The sequence below is a fragment of the Sycon ciliatum genome, chromosome 6 (assembly GCF_964019385.1).
Source record: "Sycon ciliatum chromosome 6, ocSycCili1.1, whole genome shotgun sequence".
Lineage (NCBI taxonomy): Eukaryota > Metazoa > Porifera > Calcarea > Leucosolenida > Sycettidae > Sycon > Sycon ciliatum.
The window spans coordinates 14,959,658-14,984,705 of NC_088648.1; the positions used below are offsets into that span (position 1 = coordinate 14,959,658).

A 25,048-nucleotide genomic window follows, 5' to 3' on the forward strand; every position below is an offset into this window, starting at 1 on the left:
CAATGTGGGTGCAAGTTGCGGACGCCATGTTCCTCACAGACAGAGGGCATCTACAAGGCATGGGTTCACTCACTTCAAATGGATCTTCTTCCCTGAACTCGATGCCGGTCTGTTTGGTGAAAAGCACTCGTCCGGCGAGTATCATGTCCTTGATTTTTTGTAGAGACGTTCGCACTTCACCGAATGTAGTCCCTTCAACGACGTACACGTCTGTGTCCGCCGTCAGTAGTCGACATGCATAGCCTACGCCGTCAATGCAAGAACACGTATGCACGTACACACGTATCACGCACACACGCACAAACGCACGCACGCACGCACGAACGAACACACAAACGCACACACAAACGCATACACACACATACACACACACACATACACACAGGGTAGCAAAAATGGTGAACATTCAGCAGAGATATTCTTTCTCTGTGTTCTGAGTTCCCCTCCCCCCGTTTACCTTACATTTTTTGGCATTGCCATTAATTTATTTGAGCCCTTCTCGCCAGGTGCCAGGTGTAGCCAATACAAGGAAGTGAGAGCAACGACTAAAATATGGACGGAAAAAGCAAAACAAAAAGAGCTAAAGAAAAGAAGATAAATAACTCTCTGGCAGATACCCCCACCAGCGGTTTACATCATGTCCAAAGCAAATCACAGCCTCCTTCGTGAGACGGAAAAAAGATGCAACCGGAAAAAAAGATGCGACCACGCCAGGATTCGAACCTGGAATCTCCTGATTCGTAGTCAGGCGCCTTATCCGTTGGGCCACGCGGCCATGTATGGACAGGCAACTTCAACAGTATTTGACTGCAACGACAGGCAGCCTAGCCAGGAGCCTCCACAGTTGCTACTCTTCTCCAGGCTCCTGAACTTTGAACAAATGAACAGTTGGAGGGCCTGGGGGTGGTAGTCATTTTTTCTTCCCCGTTTCAACTCTCACAGACTTAAGGTCGGCATACGTAAAATGAGAGAGCGGACTACACAGTTGTCACATCTCCGCCCACAATAACGGCGGCACGCTCACCGATGTTGATAGCTGTTTCCTCTTTGTCGCCAGTCAGCACCCAGATCTTCATGTTGCCACGCGCCAGGTTGGCAATGGCCTCGGGTACACGCTCCTGCAGTTTGTCCTCAATGGCCGAGGCACCGATCAGTTCCAGGTCATGCTCGATCTCTTCGTACACCTACGACAGGAAGAGAAACGGCACATTGACGAATAATCAGTGAGGAGACAATATTTGATTGAGCTAGTAGTAATTTGCAGCGAAGAGACCACTTGATTTGAGGATGGTGTGTGTAGGGGTTTTCATGTAACAGTGAAGTGGCTGCTGAGGAGCTTGCGTACCTTTAAAAAAAAAGAGGAGACGATAATTTAAAGTTTTAGTGGAGATATTACCACTCCTTTCGCTTTGTTTTGAAAAATAGTGACTTCACATGCCAGGTCGCTGCCTGTTCCGGTTGAAACGCATGTCAGGGATGAATTCATCCGGTATCACATCGCAGTTTGCTACGCAAAATCGATCTACTGCTACTCAAAAATCACAGTGACACGCAGAAAACTGAGATACATACACATACAGGCTATCCATGCTTTTTGTAGCTTACGCCACAATTGAGATTTTGCATAGGAAAAACTGCTATGCAAAAACATGCCAGTAAATTCATCCCTGCATGTGATTCAGAGTTCCAACGTTCTGGTTAGTGCCCAGAACAGGTCGTCCCTGACCTCCAGGATAAGTGAGATATGGATGTACTGTAGGTGTGCACCCATCCATTCTTCAGCAATACACTGTCCATTCATCGGAAACAGTCCCGCTGGCTTTTGAAAGTCCAATTTGGGCCGAATTAAGGATGAAAACCCCACTTTAGATATCAAAATCTAGGTTTAGGATATGCTTCTCCATACATTTTACCATGGCATACTTGTCCTAATTTTTTGTGAAACCGGTCTGAATTTCTATTTCCCTGTTCTTGGACTTTTCTGGCCTCAAATATGGCAAGGAATAATTGCACGGGTCACACAATGCAGGATGCACCGGTCACACAATGCAGGATGCATTGTTGTTTTCACGATATCTATAACTACATGTATGCTGGAAACACCAAAAAGTTTGGGTGACCAGCTTCCAATGAATGGACTGTACTGTTGTCTACTCTGCCTGCTTCCTTTGTTGTGGTATCAATAGACAGGCCTGTCATGTTCGACAGTATGCCATGAGCCATGACACATGCAGCTAGCTGGATCCGACACCACACACACACACACACACACACACACACACACACACACACACACACACACACACACACACACACACACACACACACACACACACACCTTATGTTGCACCCCGCCACAGTATGGATACTTCTATAGAACACTCCACAATGTGCACGCGGTCTGTTGGTCTAGGGGCATGATTCTCGCTTAGGGTGCGAGAGGTCCCGGGTTCAAATCCCGGACAGACCCATTTTTTTCCTCTTTTCTCAGACAAGAATACAAATTCAATGAAAGGAATGTTCGACAGTATGCCATGAGCCATGACACATGCAGCAGCAAGCTGGATCCCACAACACACACATACCTTTGCACCCCCGCCGCCACAGTATGGATACTTCTATAGAACACTCCACAATGTGCATGCGGTCTGTTGGTCTAGGGGCATGATTCTCGCTTAGGGTGCGAGAGGTCCCGGGTTCAAATCCCGGACAGACCCATTTTTTCCTCTTTTCTCAGCCAACAATAATACAAATTCAATGAAAGGGTATTGAAATTTCCAAATTTTCGGTGTACTTTTATTTTCGGTACTTTCGGTGCGTCTGTTTCATACCTAAAATTTCAATACACCGAACAAACACTAACACACATAACCCAATAAGGAACTGCTTCTCTGTACCGAAAATTTCTGTTCACCTAACCTAGCTTTTTGCTCTCATACCGAAAATACTGAGCACCGAAAATTTCTGAAATTAGAGTATTACATTTTGCAAATCTCCGGAGGATGCACAAATTTTTCGTTTTTGTTGTTGTTGCAAATCTGCATTTTTCCCCCAGGATGAGAAAAGGAAGAATTTAAATAAGCGATGTGCAGTGCAATAATTTTCGCGATGCCCAAGAGAAATAAAAAAACCCTCGCAAAATCTCAATCCGTGCTCTTTCATGGAAAAAGTCAGAGATGCGTTGTCACCGGTTTTGTTGGCGATCGTCACTTTTTCGTTTTTTTTAATGTTTGCAATACACGAGGTAACATTGATACATGTTTTGCAACTGCTGCCTCTACCGTACATTGCAATGGTCTAGAAGTCAAGACCAAACAGGTGGCGGATGTCAGGGAACCGAGGGATTCAGAACAATCTACATCACCGAACGTACCTGATCAAGCTTTTTACGCCGGTCCACTAACGATATGCTGGAGACGGGTGACAAGAAGAAAAAAGATGGCCACAAATGAGAGGAATGCGTGTTCAAACGAGTAGAGTTCACAGCAGGTATAATCCCACACAGTCCCGGTGATTAGTGAAACAGGCTGACCGGAGGGCAGAGCAACATACACTCCACTCCGGTTTTAGCATACCAAGAGCAAACAGAATTGCAGTGGTACTGAGTTGAAATCCAATCTCTGGGCCTGAATCAGCAGATGCATAGCTTGTAAAGGCTGTACACTGAGCATCACGAGGCTGGATTTCATGTGAGATTGTGAGATGGGGAGATACCTAGTTGGGTGCACGCCTAGGGGATTTCCCCCCGGATCAAGCAACTTACTTTGCTTCATGGTGTCGAGTTCTCCACGCACTGAACTCGTCCTCGTTCAGAGTTTTCCTGGCAGCACAGAGCGTTCTTAGGCCCTCGCCTGCAAAGGACTACGACACAGTGAACACAAAACACAGCTCTATAGGACATTGCCCGCAAAGAAGAACTATGACAAAGCTGAACACACTACACAGCTCCATAGTTGAAACCCGTCTGAATGAATACGCTGTGTGTTGTCCTCAGTTTTGATTTCTACGTGGTCCGAGAAGAAGCACACAGAAGCTCACCTCCAGCTGTTGAGAGGTGTCAGCAAGCAACTGCTGCGCGTAGCGACATCGCTCGTATATCACCGAGTCGGCACCCTTGCAGTACAGCATGAGCTGGTTGTCCGGGCAACGGACAATGACCTGGTAACAACAGACCAACAGGTTGACAACGCTGCTTGGAAAGGAGCATGATTGTAGTTACTTATACCACAGCTGTATGATGTAGGCCCACCATTCGCCCACTCATATACCGTATTTCCCCTACAAATGGCACACCAGTTTTTGGTTTGAGCCATATCGTTTCAATATATTCACATAAGTAGGATCTTAAACTCGATCGTAAGTCGCATCCCCTTCTTCGCCCGAGAAGTTTAGCGGAAAATAGTGTGACTTATATTCGGGGAAATACGGTAGAACGTCAAGGAAGTGTGGCAAGGGCCGGCTTGTCGTAGCCATGACAACCCTACAACTTAGCATAACAACCTGTACATGTACATTGATGTTAGTGAAGAGAACCCTTCATGGGTACATTTGGGATTATTTACTGCATTACCATGACAATTAGTGCCCACGGCCATCTTTATCACCTTGGCAACCAATCTACGCTATGCTGGTGGATGAATTACCTGAAGCTTTCAAATCGGTGCGCGTGGATGTATTCTGGTTGTTTCTGTGTGTGTTCTGGGTTAGTATGTTGTGTGTTTGTGTGGAAGAGGTAGTAGGGACACTGTATTTTGAATTTGTAGAAAGGAAAAGAGCGTGGGAGGTGAAAGTTATCGCTTCTCGGCCTTTTGGCTAAGATCAAGTGTAGTATCTGTTCTTATCAGTTTGATCGCTGATATGTTGACTATATGTCAACATTCGATCAAATGTATTTTTGCTCGTTGGAGAGTGGCTCGAAGCTTGCTTCACCCTCTCCACGGATCACCCTGGTATTGCAGTTCTTCCAGGTGTGGTCCATTTCCCTTCTAGGGATCATAATAAGAAATAAAAGAGAGGGCAGATGAGATGTTTACTTGAAGAAAGAAGGATTTTTAATCTTGTTGTGAACGCATTTAATGTGTGTGGACAGTGAAACCGTGGCTGACATTACGATGATGGCATATGAGCATAGTCATTTGGGATTACAGTCTTTGCCGCTCCCACGTTAAAGGGGAAGTATACCCTAAAATCAAATTTTCACCAGTTGTAGTCTTCTGGGTGCTGAGTCGAATGGTCTTGGTCCGAGGAAGCTGAGACGCTCCCTTCCTCCTTTATTCCCAATCGAACTCGCGTACTTCCACCGAAACTGGGTGACTGCGCCCTACTAGATGGGGATTTGTATGCAAAATCTCACTGAAAGCGCCATTTCGTTCTTATAAAAGCATGGATGACCGCGATTGGCCCATATGTTGTAGTCTTTTGGACGCTGAGTCGACTGGTTTTGGTCCGAAAAGGCTGCGATGCAGCGTTCCTCCTTTATTCCCAATCGAACATAGTTGAAGAAGCGGTCACGTGCTCCTGGGTGCCCAAATCACCTGGTCACCACGCCAGCAGGCGACAACTTTCACACCAAGGTTCAACTCGAGTGACAGGACTGCACCCAAAAAAGGTCAAACAGGCTAGTAAGTTGTACCCTGCAGGCACGGTGACCAGGTGACTGGTGTACGCAGGAGCACGTGACCGCTTGTTCAACCATGTTCGATTGGGAATAAAGGAGGAACGCTGCATCGCAGCCTTTTCGGACCAAAACCAGTCGACTCAGCGTCCAAAAGACTACAACATATGGGCCAATCGCGGTCATCCGTGCTTTTATAAGAACGAAATGGCGCTTTCAGTGAGATTTTGCATACAAATCCCCATCTAGTAGGGCGCAGTCACCCAGTTTCGGTGGAAGTACGCGAGTTCGATTGGGAATAAAGGAGGAAGGGAGCGTCTCAGCTTCCTCGGACCAAGACCATTCGACTCAGCACCCCGAAGACTACAACTGGTGAAAATTTGATTTTAGGGTATACTTCCCCTTTAACCTTCGTGTAGATGCCCATACAAGAGGCTGTTGTCGAAATATCACATGATGTGTGACCTATGGATGCAAGGATTGGATTGACCCCCCCCCCCCCCACACACACACACAAGCATGGTCATGTGATAGATGTAGATGTGCAAACAGGTCTCGAGCATCTACCTACCGACATTCTCTTGCGAACATTGTCGAAGTCCAGGATGCATAGCAAGTCATACTTGCGCTGTACAAACACACAGTGTGCACAAAAAAACAACAGACACGCAGTACGGTTTGCAACAAAATTCTGGCAAGTACGGTCAAGTCCTCAAGCTGTACAAGTATTTTGCTGTCTCGTTTACTGTCAAACACTGTGGGCCGCTTCTTGTACCACACACACACAAAAAACACATACGTGAAGTTTATAAATACTAGTGCACTTACCACTTGCCCATGCACATTGAGCGTAACACTGTTAGGAGTTCTTGCCTGCAAGACAACACAAACACGCACGCAGCCACACACATACACACACACGTACATGTACACATGTCTCGACTTGTGCGTTCCGTCAGACAGAGGTTGCGATAAAATCGAGACACTGCCGGAGTTGCCCATACATCCACACCTGGCCTCTGCAGTCAATCCACACTCTGATACATCCTCTCCAGATCGCTGCAGCTGATTCACACGCCACTACCTAATTTGCTGCTGCGTCACACAAATGGCAAGTTTGAATCGTTGGCCAGTCAGGTCTCGCCCAACCTCACACGCTCGTTTCAGCATAAAATAGAACCTAGATCGCAGCAGACATCTTACAATGACGGACGTACATGTGCCCAATGTTGGCCAGAAATTCCCACCAGGTCGAGTTTTCACCAACTGGCATGCAGCAGAGAATGCAGGACCGCCGAAAGCAGTTTTTGATAGGTCCGGTAGTTTCAGTGCCTTTCATACAGTTTGTGTATGATATGGCGGGTATACATGTCACATGACCTCCATAGTAGCAAACATGTGTGGATGGCTACAATGTTGGTCCGGTGATAACCTGACCAACCGGACCGGTTCCGGCGGCCCTGAAATGTGACGCCCTAACATGCTCTGTAAAGATGGCGAGTAACAAGCAGCAGTACTGGTACTCACCACAAAGGCAATGCCGAAGTTTCTCGCCGCCGACACGAGAGCGGCTTCGTCCGGTGACTGTGCCTGGTAGATTAGCTCTTCCCCTGTGTCCTGCTCAGCCATGACCGTGTGACACAGGGCAAAGGCGTGGAAGAACTCAAACGCAGCCTGTGCACACAGGGGGGAAACAAGTCAGCTGAGTATAACAATTATATTACAGAAAAAAAACAGTTTGAAAGCGCAGTGTACCCTGGATTGCTGTAGAACTACCCAGTGTTGTTTGTTGTAATGACATTCCCCAAACTGTCTTCAACTCTTTTTTCTTCTCTTTTTTCTCCTTCATTTTTTTACTATGTTCACATACCCAGCTCGAAAAGAATAATGAAAGACAACGGTACGGAGACTAGGACAAACGTGACAACTAATGAGCAGGCGCTGCACCGAGACGCAGCAGTCTTCCTCTTGTCTACATGTGGACAAGAACAGTAAGAGTGCACAGTAGGAAAACTCGGCATGTGGAATTGGTTCCCGGCACGCCGTGATTATACCAGTCTGCATATGTCCCCAAGTGGTATGACTGTGATTAGTATGACCATCGGTTGTAAAATTATGACTTCGATTTGCATGGCCGTGAACTGTATGACAAGATGAGTGAGCCTCACACAGCATGCAAGTGTAACACTGTATCGGAAACAACAACCACACCGCACTCACCGAAGACTCGTTGCGCACGTCTCGCACAAGCGACATGTCGGTGAACTGAAATGACGATTCACCGTACGTTGCCAGCGTGGTGAAGTCCAGGTACTCACTGGTTGAATCCTACACACACACACCGGTACATACAAAGGACAGTGTCGGCATCATGGTACTATTACGGCTTACATTCACACATACTTTGAAGTACAGTCGAATGTCACTTATCCGGTCGCCAGTTATCCGAGCACGTCGGTTATCCGACAAGCCCGGGAGTGGTAATTTTATGACTCTCAACAGTAAAATTCTAAAAAAAAATGTTTTGTTTTTGTTTGTTGTATATTACACGGTGTAATATGCATTTACTTGAAGTAGATGTGGTCAAGTATGCTAACATGTACATGTATGTGTACATGGAGCAATTCATGAATATGCATGAATATATTTGGGTATTGTGTACATAAATCAGTGAAATCCAGCCATATATGCACATAAAAAATGATATCAGTTATCCAACATATCCAGTTATCCAACATGCCTGATTCCCGAAGTGGTCGGATAAGTGACATTCGACTGTACATGCATAACAATCGCAGTTGAGTGTACGACAGCAATTTCAAACTATCGAATTCAAGCCAATCGCAAATGAAGGTCTTGCCGCTTTACCCGGGGACAAGAAGCGGTGTGTGCGCACGTGCGCAACACTTCAGACTGGGGCTTCGGAAGCTATTTTCTATTGGTCCGACTTCACTTGAAGAGCACATGAGTGGGTTCTGGGAGATTTCCTGCTGGAAATTGTCAATATGTGGGTTATTGAGGAGCAAAAAGATCTACCAGAATATTGCTCCAGCTTGAAGCGGGCTGGCTGGGTTGGCCGGGCTGGCTCAGAAACCGCCAGTTCTACAACCGACTCACCATCGGTGCATCATCCTGCTCTTCATCCTTGTGCATCGTTGACCAAGCTTGCTTCCTGGGCGAGGGGTGTGCTAATGACGGCGATGAACGCTGCAGATCTGATTTGTGCTGCCATTGCGGTACAGGTGATGAGGATGTCTTGTCTGCAGGGCCATTGACGTGTTCTAGCGATGATCTTGCTGTGATGGAGAGGGGCAGGTCGGGCGCATTGCGAGGTGACCGCACAACATCCGACGTGATCAGGTCAGGCAGGGGCTCTCGTGCAAATCTGCTTTCCTCCACCCGGGAGGCGTCGAACACCTCATCCGGAATCTGACCGGGGAGTATTGTGCTTTGATTGGCAGAGCTGCTGTTCGTGGCAATGCCGGAGTCTGTGCAGAACAAGAACGGAAAATTTCAGCCAGACAGAAAGTAGGGACTGCAAAGGTGCACAATAGGAAGATCACAGAGAGGATAAATATGCACAGAGAGCCGCTCTCGTATCATCTTTTCCTGGTCAAGTTCTAGCGGCTAGGACTTGACCAGGAAAAGACGATCCTCAAAATTTACCCAACAGTCATCACAGTGGCGTATAGACAGCTTGTGCTCAATATGAACTAAAGAGTACTGTGTTCATTTCGCCATATACATACAGGGACGTCGGAAGGCATTCGACATTGGTGCAGCTATGAATAGGTGGAGCATCCGGGAGTCCTCCCCGGGAAAAATCTTTGGGAAATTGCGTCCGAATGGCCCATAATCCATTGCTTCAAAATGTCACAAGATGATATTATTGGTGTGGCTTTGGCCGCACCTGCCGCACCGGTTCCAACGCCCCTGACATATCCGGCATGTAAGACAAAAAGTGTTGGCGACACAACTATGAGTATGAATCCAGATGGAGACCCAAGGAAATTGCTCATTCAACAGAATACCAAATAACATCCGACTAGCCTCGGGAGGGCATTGAAGAGTAGTTGCTGACAAAGTTCAAAGTTGTACGGGTACCTGTGATGTGTTCTCCTGCAGAGCTCAGGGCCTACCATGTACACAGTGTAGTATGATTCGTATGCAACTGGTGTGCAATGCTCTCCTAAGTCCAGTTGCACCGTGACGCTATTTGGAATATCACCCAATTCTCACATTGATGGATGATTGTGTTTGAGGGTGAGAATGCTGCAGGGGGTCTATGAGAACGTGTGTGTGTGCCTGTGACAATGGGCTCACCGGCAGACTGCTGGCAGGATCGCTCGCTGCTGCTTCGCTCGTCACGCAGCTCTGTGATGGTGGGCTCCATGCGACATGGTGTTAACCTGCACCTCTCCACTTCACCCAACTCTTTCACTGACGTCTACACAGCAAGCAATCGGCAATCGGCATGGAGACAATAATTCGAAAAAGCGAGGATTGATATTACGTTATTAACACAGTGAATAGAGTGAGTTTGCGCACTCAGTACAAACACCATAAGCAAACACTACATGTCACACTGCTTCTCGGCAGATTTCCACTCCACATTGTATCCTGGTGATGGCAATTTGCCAACACGTTGAAATGATACAGTGAAAATGAGTTGTGAATTTGCAGTGTCCAGGGAATGAGCATGTGTGCTCCCCATTCTTCTTTCACTATAATTATGTCATATTACCGTTATTGTCCCCTAACGTTTTCGAGGCCACCTCATCAAAGCTCAGGGCATAGATTAACGGCCGGACATCGGACATTTTCGGCCACTGACTGGACGTTTTCAATTTCACCGGACATATAGTGTCCGGTCAAAAAGTAAAAAAAGAGCAGCGACCTTTCGACCTTTGATGCAGAGTTGGGCTTTCTTCGGAGCTTCGTGCCAAATGCGACTTGCATATCGTACAACTAACACGTACACCGTAGTCTCAGGCGTAGACTTCGCTATAATACTTGATCCGCCTGTAGCGACGCGTTGTTGCTACAGTCAATTCACACTTTCGACCGTTGGTGTCGACTTCGCACTTGAATCGATGGGTTGGACTGCTAGTGCAGTTGTTCGCTCTTGAGAGGAAGATGTCATCTTTTATTTTTCACTCTTTCACTGTACTACTAAAAAAAAAGAAACACCCTAAAAATGTGTTGTGGAAAATGTCTGGGCATGTCTGGACATATTTCAAAACATAAGGACATTTGTCCGAGCTAAATGAAATCCTTAAGCTATGCCCTGAAGCTACGAATTGAATCCAATGCGGACGTTCTTGGAAACACTAAACCGACTTCGCTTACTTCGGAGTACATGTGTGTATATTATACAGTCCGTTCATAAAAAGATGGGCCCGGGCTGACATTTTAGGCAGGAAAGAGAGGCACCGAAAGCACAGAAAGTAAAAGTGCAACAAAAATTAGTGAAATTACAGTATACCTAACACATACCTGCTGACTGCTGTCCAAAGGCCGACCTGGAAGAAGAGCAATACATCAGTCCACATGACAATGATGTCATCGCCACTACATGATGATGTCATTATTATTTTGATTTCTATAATATTTTCCATACACGCAATCAAAACTCATATGGCGCGATGATGGCATTGTCACAGCATCAATACATCACCATGTTTACGATGTCATTGAAGTTCTGGCACTTTACCAGAATTTCCCATAACAGCAACAAAGGAGTTCATGGATGATCAAATCTGAGACCTATGACTATTAGGGGTGAAACGATTAAGGGATATTCCTTAACGGTTAATCCAAAACGTATCGATTACTTATCGGTTATTATCGATTAAGCACCACTGACGAAAAAACTCACCATTTTGCATCAACTACAATCAATTTTGGAACTTCGAAGAGAACAAAAATAAAGGAAACATCGACCGTCGCACAGGCACAAGCTGATTCTGAAGGCTACTTGTCCAGAATAGTGAGTTCCGTGAAGCAACCGGAACGAAAGTTCGCGGGTACGAATCAGTGCACGGTGCAGAGAAAAGAGCCGCGTGTCATACAATAGATCTAGAGAGTACATCAGGTAGATCTACCGGGTAGAGTCTACGCGTGTAGTGTGTATCCAGAGCATGAGCAACCCGCTGTGAGCGCTGCACGCGCGCATCCACTCGTACTCTGGTACATGTGCTGCACGCAGTAAAGTCATGTAGACACACTGCACATGCCGGATATTTCGTCGTACCGTAAAGTATGTTGTACGAAAATGCTGTAGCGATTAGAAAAATCGTAATCGACTAGATTTTTTCGACTAATTTATCGACTAAACTACATAATCCTTTCACCCCTAATGACTATACGTGTAATGCAATTCTATGTTCCAACAAGCGTGATCAGTGAAAGCAAGAGTAGATAAACAAGAGTGTGCAACTCCGGATCTCTTCTGCACCATCTGCGGATACCCCGGCCCACGGCGGAACGTTTTGTTGACGTCACCTTTTTTTTTCAGAAAAAAACGCGCTTTTTGCCGCAGAGCCGTGTGAGGGCACATGCTGGGCACCGACCTTGTAATGTAAAGCCCAGGCAAGTACTCGAGGCAAAGCTTTCGAAAAGACCCGCAGCGCGTGCGTCGTAGAACAGATTATGTCAACAGAAAATTCCGCCATGGGCGAACCCATCCGCGAGTTGCACACTTTTGTTTATCTACTCTTGGTGATAGGCTGAGAAACCAAACTGAACTACTGTCTATCACCGCCAGCTGAAAGTGCGCACGCTATTTTTGCACGCCTGTTACATGCCTGATTTTCTCTTGGAGAACAGCACTCCACTAGCATCTCTAGCAATAGCCAGTGTCCATATGTGATGGTGTTACCATAGCTACTTGGGTTAACGTGTCCACTACTCCCCACCCCCGTCTCCTTCCCTCCAGGTCCGATCCCCAGTTTCTCACCGTATAAGCGTCCAGCAATACTACACTGGAGGAAGCGCATTTGATTCTGCGTCAGAGTTCCGGTCTTGTCGGAGAAGATGTACTCAATCTGTCCCAGCTCCTCGTTCAGCGTGGTGGTCCTGAACAAAGTTTAAACGGTTGGAAATGCATGACAGGAGAACAGGTCACATGAGTGCTGCATGCACAGCTGACACCCTGCAAGACAAACTCTGAAGAAAAGCTAAGTGCAACCTTGAACCACTAGGGTTACCTATCAAACCATGGCATGGTCTCCACTTATGCAGTACATGTAGAGAAGCTACAGTGTTGCTCAATGAAATCCAGTCGCGTCCCTCAAGTACGCGCCGGGCGCTGCGCAGCCCTAGGCCTCCGAACACTGGGCTGCGAAAAGGTGCACGGCGCAAACTTAAGTGACGCGACTGGAGTTCATTGAGCAGGACTGTACTATCACTTCACAACATTTGTCTCGAGGAACTCACCTAATAAGGGTGCAGTAGGGATCTAGAAAGGGTATGTACATGACTGTGCAGTAGTGATGTAGAAAGGGTACGTCCATTTAAGTGGCCTTTGTAAAAAATAATAATAATAAATAACATGACTGTGCAGCAATGATTGACATTGTGATCTCACCTGGCCTTGGCTGGTGTGTCTGTGACGTCATAGTACATCTTACGGTCCCAGTTGATCAGCAAACTCTGTCCCATGCGTATGAACTCGACACTACGCCATACGAGCACATGCACATACACACACACACGGAAATAGGCAGACGGAAGAGCGGATCGATGATCAGGCACACATGCATGCAGAACAAGTGTGGGTGGGCTGGCACACAGGCACATGGTGAACGTCAGAAGGGCAAATAGACAGACGGAAAAGCACACCATGAGCTATCATAAACGGCCACCTACTGTAAGTCAACAAATATTCAGCGCATATTTACTTTCGTCTATTTTCGGCCCGGTCATGTTTGGCCGAAAATTCGGTGCGGCCGAAATTTTGTTTTGCAAGGTTCAGTGTGACAGTGTATACAGGCGGCAGCAGTACAGGCCGGAAATTTGATGCTGCCGAAATGTGTTTTAGCCCCGGGAGGCGGAGATTTGAACGGGCCGAAAATTTGTGGCCTTACAGTATCCACGTATCCACTTACCATGCCTCTACCATGCCTCTACCATGCCTCTACCATGCCTCTACCATGCCTCTACCATGCCTCTACCATGCCTCTCTACCATGCCTCTCTACCATGCCTCTCTACCATGCCTCTACCATGCCTCTACCATGCCTCTACCATGCCTCTACCATGCCTCTCTACCATGCCTCTACCATGCCTCTACCATGCCTCTACCATGCCTCTACCATGCCTCTACCATGCCTCTCTACCATGCCTCTACCATGCCTCTACCATGCCTCTACCATGCCTCTACCATGCCTCTACCATGCCTCTCTACCATGCCTCTACCATGCCTCTCTGGCACCAACAATGTGTCAACGCGCTTTTGAATCTGTTCATAAAGCCCGCTTGTTCTGGAACACTGGTTTTCTACAAACACGCATGCGCAAAACACATTCCCTGATGGAGCATACTTTGAAGTGTATCTACACTCACATGCTCACCTCCACCCCACCCACCCTCACCTCAGACATGCCCATCGCAGAAGCGATGATAGCGAACAGCTATGTTAGACATAGCAACTTGTGCTGGGATTACACCATTCAACAGCTTGCACCCAGTCACACCCGCACACGCTCACATCCATACCTGACATAGAGAGAGATGGGCACGAGTGCGTTGAGTACGATCAGGTAGGAGAAGAACTGCAGTGCTGCCACGCTGTGCGCACTCGCCACACCCTCGTCGGAATACGGAATATAGTCCAGGAAATCCTGATTCGGGGCACAACGCACAATACACAGACAATAGAACATCATACAGGGAAACCAGTCACACCTGTATTTCACATCTGCCTCACAACACAAGACTAACACTACATCCACGCAGTACAGTACAGGCAGCACATGCATTGTAAATACATAATCTCAAAATCGATAAAGTTCAGAACTTCACCCACCTCACAAAAAATGTACATGTACTTCTGAAAATAGAGAAAAGAAGCTTTCCTTATCTTCCATGAGAGTTTTTGAGCACAAATGATTTTCCCCTCAGCACTACAAACTCACAACTCGGTGCACTGTTTCGATTATGCAACCTCATGACGGGAAATGTCGTGGAAACTGACACAGTATACCGAGTTGCAAGTTTGCAGGGCTGAGGGAAAGAGCCACGTGTGTTCAAAACCGCTCCTGGAATTATGAAACCGCTGGATGCCTCATCCCTATTGCGAGTGTTCTTACCTCGCCGACTATATTCTCCCAGATGCTGCTGCCGACTGCTCCAGCAATGCTCAGAAAGAGAAGAAATCCAAATATCTGCGGAAGCACGGAGCACAGAGACCAGCACAGACATACATACAGTCCTGAAGTCAGACACCAAACACCGCTATAACCGGATGAACACTTGCAGTGGACCACACACCGCTATAACCGGATGAACACTTGCAGTGGACCTACCCCCACTGTACAGCGGGGTATTTCCATGCATGTAATATTTCACATTATCCCGGACAAAAACTGAAATCAGAATTCCGTAAAATCTTGTTTAAAAACTCATTTATGCCCATTAGTGGCTACAACTTACCCATAGAATGAGAGAGTTCATAAGCCGATCCAGTTTGGTTCTCTTGTGATGTGCCTTACCTGTACAGCAACAGAGTACACATAGATATGCAATCATAGTGATCTGGTGACAAGGACTTACATTAATGGAAATCCTGACTTTCAGTGTGCCAACAACAGCCTTTGCAGGATCTGTGGCAGAGATGATGAGAGATCCCCCCCCCCCCAAAATAACATACAAACATGTACATACACGCACATGCACATGGACACACCCACACACACGCACGCGCGCACGCAGGCACGCACACACACACACACGCACACACACGTACACATTCATACCTGAGTTTTGCATGAGCTTGGTCTGATGTCCAGCAAAGACGACCACACCATACATCCACTTGGTGTTCCGTAGTTTGCAGCCCTGTGACAAAACACAACGACAAAGACAATGACAGGACAGGTAGAACCGTTCAAATGCACATACATAAGGACTGCAATCAGAAGAGAGATCACAAGGGAGTATTGATGGGTCATCCAAGATTTTCGATAATAGAACGCAGGTCATCCGGGAGAAGAATTCCACAAGGCCGAAATACTACAAGCAATACTACAGTACATCCAGATTGAATGGCTTAAACAACACACGATCATGAACGATCATGAAATTATGGAAAATGTTTTGTATGGCGAGCATGCAACACATTACGGTGTGTATTGCTACAAGCCGTTGAACGGTTCACACCTACCCGCAGCAGCATGTTGGAGTTATCAAGTGAGAGCGTCTTGTCATGACAGACTAGCGCACCCTCAAACTTATCTAGTACGTTGTTAGGACGTTCGCAGCGAACTACACCTGAAACCATAACACAAGGATAACATTTTTTTAAATTCTTATTTTACTAGGGAATTCCCAACAGGCATCATCGCCTTTTATAGGGAACCCTAAGAAAGTCTTGATGGATAATTGAAATGCAGCAGGTGAATTAGACAGGCGGAAAGCAGGTGGCAGTGCATTCCACCTGTCAGTGCCTACGTAAGAAATTGCACTGAAACCATAGTGTGTGCTAGCAGGGGGGGGGGGACATCCATGCTAAGGACAAGGATGAAGGTGGTGGTGAAGATAGCACCAGCAGCCATGACACACGATGTGCGCCCAACAGACTGGCAACACGTTCTGCCCCCGGGATAGCAAACCCCAGCCAGTTTTATTCCTACCATACATACTGTGTGTCACTGCATGCACATTTTGGACACGGGGGCACACGTTTAAACCACCCTGCCCCAAGACAAAACAAGCAAGAATGGTCGACAGCATGTTAGCAAAAGGGGACGTGAGAGGGTTAGATGGATAAGTCCATTGTGCAATGACAGAATTTGTACCGCGAACACCCCACACAGCCACCTGGGCATGGTCGTCTGGGGTGTTGAACTGTGCATCCCTGATCCCAGTATACTCACATAATAATACTTATGCAATCCATATTTGGCAATGCACAATGGGCTTAGTCACCAGGCCAACTGAGTGACTTACCATTGAAGGCAGTAAGATCTTCTGTGGCGGGAACACCATCCACCGACTGTCGCACTTTGAGATTGGTCTCCCTGCGACATACATAAATGCACACATGTACAGACAGACATGTACACACACGCACACACACACACACACACACACACACGCACACACAGACACACGCACACACAGACACACACACACACACACACACACACACACACACACACACACACACACACACGTGAACAATAGTGCATACATGAGGCCAGGCTGATAGGAAGAATTTCCGCCCACCTGCACCATAATTATCACTAACGGATCTCATCATTCAGTGGACAGATCCACAACCCCCTTTTGCCTTGATTGCGCAGCGGTGTGTACTCAAAACAGTGCCGTGAGTCCAGGATCATCCAGCGCATAATTATACTGGCCGTAACAAAGCAAAGAAAATGGAATACAACAGTACAGTCCAAGAATGCATACCTGGTAAGCAATGATAATGCCGCAGCCACGATAAAGTACTTGTACTTCCGCAATGTTCCAAATACATTCGGAACTACAGTACAGTCGGTCGCCGAAGAACTGGAGGGTCAGCCTCCTAGCCTAGACCGTTTTCATGTTAATGTATTACAATCGATGCACAGTTGAGGCACCGTGTACCATCATCATCATCATCATCATCATCATCATCATCATCATCATCATCATCATCATCATCATCATCATCTGCGTTGCCGAGAAAAATAATAATGGTAAATTTTTTAAAATAATAATAATAAACGGCATTATGCAGCCGTGTGAGCAGTAGATGCACAGTGTGATTGCCAGGCATCTCTGTCAGATGCCAACTGTGACCGTGTATACATTGGTATAATTATGCTGTGCTTGGTGACATTCTAGCCTGGTCGTTCTTCGGCGCTCGACAGTGCTGTAGTCGTTTTCGTTTTCAATTTATCATTTTCTTCTGATCCACCTCTATTGTCTATCGTGGAGCGAGATATTCTGGGCTGGAAATGCCGCATCTGAAAAATACTTGTGTGCAGAGTGCTGCCGGATCACAATCGACTGGAGGAGAGGAAGTGTTCACCCGCCAGTCAGTCGCCTAGCAATGTGTCCTTACCCATCCAGTTCTGCTGTTTCAACAAAGCATAGACCATTGGGTTCACTTGATCTCAACACCAGTAGGTCAGCCTAGAGAAAAGAAGAAACAACAATACCATGTCATGTGTACACATGTGCGGACACACCAACACCAACAAACAGACAGAAAGGCAGGTGCAAAAGTACACATGTGCACACACACACCTACCCCCTACCGCCTACCCCCCCCCCCCCCACACACACACACACGCATGCACGTGCACACACACACATACACACCCAGCCCATCATGTGTTTGTACACTAGCCAACATGATCATGTTTTTTCGGTTGTTTTTATTTATTTATTTTTACAAAGACCACTTAAAACTGGCAAACATGAGATGCAGCTAGGGGAGGCACGCACAACCTGAATCATGGCAGTGGTGGTGAGATGTATTCCCATTCCAGTTTACAGTAAAACCTGTCAAGGCGGCCACTCGGATAAGGGCGACCACCTGTCCCAGAAGACCACTGGAACCAGGACCAAAGGATGCTATTTCCAGTCAAATGACCCTGGGATAAGGAGACCACCTGGTAACAGAGACCACATTTTGAAGGTCCCTTGAGTTGAGCGGTCGTCTTCGACAGGTTTCACTGTAGTTCCCAGGTCACTACGCAATCCTGGCAACATGTATGGCAATCAGCACATACGTGAACACCGACAAGTGGCTAATACTGGTTGAAGGGAGTACACATGCACATGTACCTGCACCACCTTGAACAGCATAATGGTTGAAGAGGTAGTGGGCTGAAAGGGGGTTCCCCGGGTGGTGATTTTAACCTAGCTTCTGTAAACACTCATCGGTTGGAGGAGTCACATAACATGCAGACATCAATAGGTGTTGTGAATGGACTCTGCTGACTATGCACACGTGAGAGCTGTACCTATGGTAGTGTGTGGGCATGACTGTGCAAACTTACTGCCACAAAGTCATTGTTTTTCAGCAGCAGAATGGAGCCGACTCGGACGGTTTTCCACGGAACCTCTTGATTCCTGGCACGATACGCGCATAGACAGAATGGAGAGGGTTGCAAACTACATGACAACATATCCTAACTAAGATTCCTAAGGCAATGGAACCATTCTGCCTGGGTAAACAGTTAATAGAAACTGTGGCTCACATTCTAAGGTTAATGATTCAAAAGCATAAGGCGAACCTGCCAGGAATGATATTACTTGAAGAAGTAAGTACGAAATGCACAAGGTGGCAAAGGTGATGGATAGATGAATGAAAGGGTAGAAAGGAAGAGAACATGAGAGGATCGGCGGGAGTAGGAACTGGATAGTGTAGGAAATATGCATGTGTAACTGTGCATGCATAGCTACCCAGGACAACAATATGGCCGATAGTTCCGCACAAAAACAAACAAACAATACAACATACCCCTCTGCTGTGACGACGGTGGTCAGTCGGTTGTTGACATTCCTGTCACTTCTGTGCCGTTGCTGCGAGCAGGGGGAAATACGACATTGAGATAAAAATTGAACAAACACCTGGTCCATTTTAATAGTTATAATGACTAAATTCTCCTGCTAGAAAGCTGTGCTCCCACTAAGTCAATGTTATAGTGAATCAGTGTTATAGTTTTTTCGTCTCCGAGGAAACTAGAAACTCTTTTTTTCGTCTCCGAGGAAACTAGAAAGCTCCACGATGATTCAGGAACTCAGTAAAAATGGTGTCCGTGGATTCAATACTCGTTGGTACAGGGACACACGCTCATGTGTCCGTTACTGTTATAGAAAGGTTTCCGGCAAAGCTAATCGCCGATGACACTGTGGGTAAGGCAACGTATACATGACCGGAACTAAACGATCAGTTTATCTCGGGCCTTCGCCCCCGAAACAGGAGCGGACATTATCCTGACTACTATCAAGCTCACTAAGCTAGAGCAATGCTGAGTGGTGATTGCAGCAGAGTGAATGCTGCAAATATGATATATGATGGGATGGTGTGTGAAAGGTTCAACACTGACACAGATCACACCCAGCTAATCTAGATGCCAACTGATAGGCACCCCACGGCACTCATGTGCGTGTGATGCGGAAACTGGAAGGTGTTTTCTTTAATTAATGACCTACATTTTCAGCGCTCTATTGGCTGCACATCATCCTTGGTCACATCATGGTAAATAGCACTCGGGTGGGGAGAGAGAGAGATTTCTTAGACGTGGGTGCAGCTGGCACGTCTGTGATCAGCGCAACAGGTCATGTGACCACACTGTAGTGACTGTACAATCTATCACGTGACTAATCATGTGACACATAGAACATGAATAGCCTCGACTGAACCAGACCAGGTGCCAACCCAAGAGATTTTACACCATCACGTCACACCTTCTCAGATCAACTCAGATCAGATCAACTATCGTATTCACAATAGCGGCAGAAAATGAGCTAGCAATTTCAACTGGAGCACTCAGCAGCATAAGAGCCGGCCATTGCACTGCATGGGGTTTCAAACCGAACAAAGTGGCACGAAAACCCGAGCCTTACTTTTCTCTGTCTGATCGTAGGGATTTTTAAAATATGTCGCTCGTGAAAAAACACAAACATTTTTAAAAAACATTTTTTTAACTAAAAAAAACCTCTGATCTTGCAATAAGCATTCCAATCCACTTACAAAGTCGTCGTAGCCGTCCTTGATACCCGATATACTCAGTACTAAGAACAACGGCAGGGCTGTGGTGACCGGAGAAAGACTGGTGATTTGCGGTATCAACTAACACGCCAACAAACACAAGACCACGCCCCAGCATATTCATGTGTACAAACACACACACACACACACACACACACACACACACACACGTACACACACACACACACGTACACACACACACACACGTACACACACACACACATGTGGGCACACACATACACACACATACACACACACACACATGCATAAATCAAAACGTGAGGGGTTCCTGGCAAGGACATTGCACCGCGTGTGGTTACATTCACCAAGTACTAATAGTGAATATGAATGAGACAGTACAATCACAGGATGTGAATCCAGATGCTGGGAAGAGTGGAAATCGGTGCTCCAACAACGACTTTTCAAAAGAAAGTCCACAAAGCACTATATAAGGCAACCGGTTATGCTATGCATAAGAGCAATGACAAAGTAACACACAATTCACATAGGTATCTTACCTGAAGTATAAGCAGAACGAGAAAGTAGAAGTTGGCAACGCGTAGGAACTGCTCGAATACGTTCTTGGGCAGAAACGTGAACACGGAGTATTTGGCGGTGGATATTACATTCGTCTGCAACAGAAGCACACGTGCACACACGCACGCGTGCACGCACGCACGCGCGCACACACACACACACACACACACACATGCACACACATGCACAGAAGAAGAGAGGACCTATTATACATACCGTAGATTGTATCCAGGCTCATACATCCAGTACAGTTCATCACGAATAACAACCCCGGGTGCATAACAACAACTCGCGAAGAACGGAACTTTACCATGCCCGAAGGAGGGTGATTGCTCGCAAGGCTGACTGAATTGGTAATCAAGATATGGACCAGACAGAGTTGGAAAAGAGCCAGAAAAGGAAAAAGCGAGCCAGAAAAAACAAAAGGTGTTAAAAGTGCTCAGACATGGGTACCAGGTATTGGCTTGGCCAGTTCTTTGCCAACCAGCCATGTTGCGCCACCAGAGAAGGAGTCCAGACCAATGCCCCCCTTCCCCGCCCTCCGCACCCACCCCTAAGCTACCGGCTTCCGCTGCACCGAATGTTTCCTTGAGAAAAACCAAATCTTCACTCACTTACTGCACGGAGAAGGAATGCAGACCATTGCCCCCCCCCCCCCCCCTCCTCCGCACCCACACACACACCTAAGCCACCAGCTTCCTCTGCATTGAAACTATTCCATGAGAAAGCTGAGCGTTCAACACACACTCACCGCATATTTTCTGGCTTCGCTAAACTCTGGTTGATTGATGATCACCTTCCACAAGCCGTCGTGTAGTTCTTCGTCCTGGCTTGTAGAGCCAGAGTGTGCTTGTGCCCCTCCTCTACTGGCCCCGGTGCCTGCTTCCTGGTCGGTTTGAACTTTGAAGAACTCCTGGAGCTCGTTGCGCCGTTTCACGGTTAAACCACGGTTCAAACCGGTGCCATCATCTACCACGTTTGCAGTACCGTTGGTGTTTTGCTGAGCCATCTAATGGGGGAAACCAGTACACGCATAATGATCAGCATTTAGGAGTGCCATTTACACGAGCGACTTACAGAGGAGGAACATCGCCTTTAAACGCAGCAATCAGCTGGGGAATGTGAGGGCCATCGCTCTGGACAAGCCTACATGGAGAAATCTGGCGGACAATCCATGATCTGGCGTCACAGGTCATCAGTGCACCGTGTTAATAATTATCTTGATAATGGAATTTGATCATAGGAGATAGGACAGAAGCGGAACGTATAATTATACCCACATAATTATATTATTATGCGTGCTGTGGTATTATTATTATTATTATTATTTACACGAGCGCCCATGCGTGCACATGCACATACACAAGGAGAGACAGGGACACGTGCACACATACACACAAACACACACACAAAGAACGGCCGCGATGTCTCACAGGCTTCGCCACCACTGCTGCAACAGTTTCTATCCCTCAGTCGCTTTATTCCTCTGCTCCCTTTGCATTCCAAATCATTCTTCATTGCAATTGGCACTGGAAGCAAACTCTCAGAGCATTATAGACAGACAACCGGCCATATCCGACAATTTCTCCACACACAACTGTTCAACAGCATGTGGAATGCTGACCTACAATTCCCACGGCTAATGCACCACCAGGGATATTATTATTTAAAGGCGACGTGGAGACAATAATCTTTAAAACAATGCAATGAATAAAACTATAGGCGCACTCATATCACAATGATAGCAACGAATAATTTTTTGATATTATCTTCAGTCACGAGTTTCCATTGATAATTATTGTGACAAGAAAACGTTCCGGAACAATTTATTCGTTGCTATGATTGTAATAAGAGTGCGCTTATAGTTTTATTCATTGTGATATTATTATTCTCTTACATTATGAGCGAGGGCTTCATTATTGTTTCTCCGCGGCCAACCCCTCGCGTGTTTTCTACCCACGATATGGCATCTCACAAGATCAGCTGCTACAGAACATTGGCCAATGTCAAACAATTGATTATCGTGATTGCGGCGGCTAATGCAATATTGCCCCGCACTGGGGCGCATGCTGAAAGTGCAACTAGTAACTACATGTAACTTACTTGCTGCGAACACGAGATAGCAGCGAAGCCGCTACGACTACGAGGGGAAGGAAGTAACACGTTAACTGAGATACAAAGTAATGACCTTGGTAGATCATTATTGCTGAGCCAGTGCAACGCCGCACGGCATTTTCGTGTTACTTGTTGCTACAATAATGAATATCCTCTCGCTCGATCGAAGTCCTGTCACAAAATTCTAATACCGCCTACCGTTCTAGCGGTCGTCCGTCACACCCTGCGACCACCAACAGCTCTTCTTTTCTCTGCTTGAACGGGCCAATTTGCTGCTCGTTGTTGTTCGAGGACGCTCATCTCCGGTGTGACGCGGCGCACTGGAACAATGCTATCGCAGAGTATCAGGGGATGCGATGGATCTGAATAAATCCCATCACTAACTTCTCAGGCAGAGCTCGTATCCTCCTTCTCTACCTCTGATCTTCACTATCGCCAGCTTGGCTCCGGCAGAGCGCTTGTTTTCTGATCACAATTATTTTGAATTCTATTCATTTGTTCATTGTTTTCAACTTTTTGGGAAATGCACTGACATGACAGGATATGCACAGTGAGAAGCCTGGCTAAAAACAGCATTGACCGTCACTCTCCAGTCATCAGGCCTTTGTTCGCACTGCGTGAGTGGAGCCGCAGAAGCAGCGTACAGGAGCAGTGAAATCGGGGTCCTAGCTAGTGTAGTAGTACTAGTAGCTGTCAACCGAGCAGCTGACGTTACTTCACTTCAGCTCGAGACGTAGCACTACAAAAATGTAGCCACTGTATTGATTATTGTAGTAGATCTACGAGAGAGTGTAGACTGTAGTAGATCTACGAGATTATATTAGGTAGTAAGCACATGCGAGCTCTGTTCAGATAAGTACTCAAGGAGCTTCTTCTCATCGAGTCTTGTACGAGACTTTCTGTTGTGAAGATTGTTGGCAAGATGAAACCGTTTCAGCTGGCATTCGTTCAAACGAAAATGTTGTTGTTCTAGCTCTGGAGGCTCGACAGGTTTTTGGCATACCGGGCCGAAACGCCGACTCATCTATGGCATGCAGGAGCTCTGTGACCGACTCCGCGACAAAAGGGAAAAGACAAGTGCATGCTAGTTCCGAGCTGTCACGTCATGATCACCACGAGAACGCGTAAAATATGCATAGCCAGCTAGCTGGAGACATGCACTTTTCGACAGTGGAGTGTGGCATGCGCGGCAAAACAGCTGATTTCCTCGTAGATCTACACTGGCTGCAGAATGTGGCTACAGTAGACAGAGAAGTAGCGCGCCCAAGAACGTTACGTCGTTGTTTCCAAGGCAAGGGGTTAGCCTGGGGCGTTCTACAAAATTATTTCTGCCTGCGTTCTTGAGCACGCGACGTCGTTCTTAGAAACAATCCGATCGTATGTACCCCACAAGCTGCCAGAAAACCAACAACGCCGTAAGGCTGTGGCGTTCTTAGTATTTCAGGCTGGACGTCCTTGAGCTCCGAAGTAACTTAGTTCGCTCGCCTTCGTCACAGTTCGTGTTCTGTGAGCCGAGACACACACGCGCATTTCGAGCGATTGTTGACCCAGACTAGCACAGACCCAGTAGCAGGAGAATGAAGCGACCACTTGCACAAACTTCGTGCAGGTAATGAGATTTTGAAGTGCCAGCGTCATAAATGACTGGACAGTAGATCTACGTAGTGTCAGACTCACAAGACTCAAGAGTCACAGTCTTAGCACTGGCTAGCTACGGTCGGTAGCGGGGAAAGCAAACTTCCCCTTTCACGCTATGCGCACTCTCAAAAATAATCATAATGGGAGAGCTCCAGAGTGCATTAGGGACCGTGTGCAGGATATCGCTCCTACCGAGATTTGGGGATGCGC

At 46.8% G+C, this 25,048-nt stretch overlaps 1 protein-coding gene and 4 non-coding genes across 6 annotated transcripts in view; 3 read left to right on the forward strand and 2 right to left on the reverse strand.

Annotated features, from left to right (window-relative positions):
• LOC135819454 (phospholipid-transporting ATPase ID-like) overlaps window positions 1–23,857 on the reverse strand; it is a 69,142-nt gene extending 45,285 nt beyond the window's left edge. The window contains exons 1-27 of one of the 2 annotated variants that reach the window (XM_065332666.1): window positions 23,399–23,857; window positions 21,837–22,094; window positions 21,067–21,180; window positions 20,531–20,629; window positions 19,295–19,356; window positions 18,831–18,903; window positions 17,888–17,958; window positions 16,783–16,853; window positions 15,998–16,104; window positions 15,591–15,672; window positions 15,268–15,326; window positions 14,925–14,999; window positions 14,332–14,456; window positions 13,203–13,292; window positions 12,573–12,691; window positions 11,111–11,136; window positions 9,938–10,061; window positions 8,732–9,102; window positions 7,835–7,942; window positions 7,142–7,288; window positions 6,443–6,487; window positions 6,186–6,242; window positions 4,039–4,158; window positions 3,764–3,861; window positions 3,374–3,410; window positions 1,025–1,184; window positions 74–243 (exon numbers count right to left, since the gene is read on the reverse strand). In XM_065332666.1, the coding sequence (XP_065188738.1) occupies window positions 74–243; window positions 1,025–1,184; window positions 3,374–3,410; window positions 3,764–3,861; window positions 4,039–4,158; window positions 6,186–6,242; window positions 6,443–6,487; window positions 7,142–7,288; window positions 7,835–7,942; window positions 8,732–9,102; window positions 9,938–10,061; window positions 11,111–11,136; window positions 12,573–12,691; window positions 13,203–13,292; window positions 14,332–14,456; window positions 14,925–14,999; window positions 15,268–15,326; window positions 15,591–15,672; window positions 15,998–16,104; window positions 16,783–16,853; window positions 17,888–17,958; window positions 18,831–18,903; window positions 19,295–19,356; window positions 20,531–20,629; window positions 21,067–21,180; window positions 21,837–22,094 (2,868 nt within the window). In that variant the 5' untranslated portion in view covers window positions 23,399–23,857. Of the gene's footprint in view, window positions 1–73; window positions 244–1,024; window positions 1,185–3,373; window positions 3,411–3,763; window positions 3,862–4,038; window positions 4,159–6,185; window positions 6,243–6,442; window positions 6,488–7,141; window positions 7,289–7,834; window positions 7,943–8,731; window positions 9,103–9,937; window positions 10,062–11,110; window positions 11,137–12,572; window positions 12,692–13,202; window positions 13,293–14,331; window positions 14,457–14,924; window positions 15,000–15,267; window positions 15,327–15,590; window positions 15,673–15,997; window positions 16,105–16,782; window positions 16,854–17,887; window positions 17,959–18,830; window positions 18,904–19,294; window positions 19,357–20,530; window positions 20,630–21,066; window positions 21,181–21,836; window positions 22,095–23,188; window positions 23,377–23,398 lie in introns of those variants that run through there. The other variant, XM_065332667.1, reaches the window with a different exon arrangement.
• On the reverse strand, window positions 703–775 carry Trnar-acg (transfer RNA arginine (anticodon ACG)). Its single transcript has one exon. It is a non-coding gene; the product is annotated as a tRNA-Arg (tRNA).
• On the forward strand, window positions 2,399–2,470 carry Trnap-agg (transfer RNA proline (anticodon AGG)). The gene has a single exon. It is a non-coding gene; the product is annotated as a tRNA-Pro (tRNA).
• Trnap-agg (transfer RNA proline (anticodon AGG)) lies at window positions 2,646–2,717 on the forward strand. The gene has a single exon. It is a non-coding gene; the product is annotated as a tRNA-Pro (tRNA).
• On the forward strand, window positions 4,793–4,983 carry LOC135820359 (U2 spliceosomal RNA). The gene has a single exon (XR_010554088.1). It is a non-coding gene; the product is annotated as a U2 spliceosomal RNA (small nuclear RNA).
• Window positions 23,858–25,048: the final 1,191 nt, after the last annotated feature.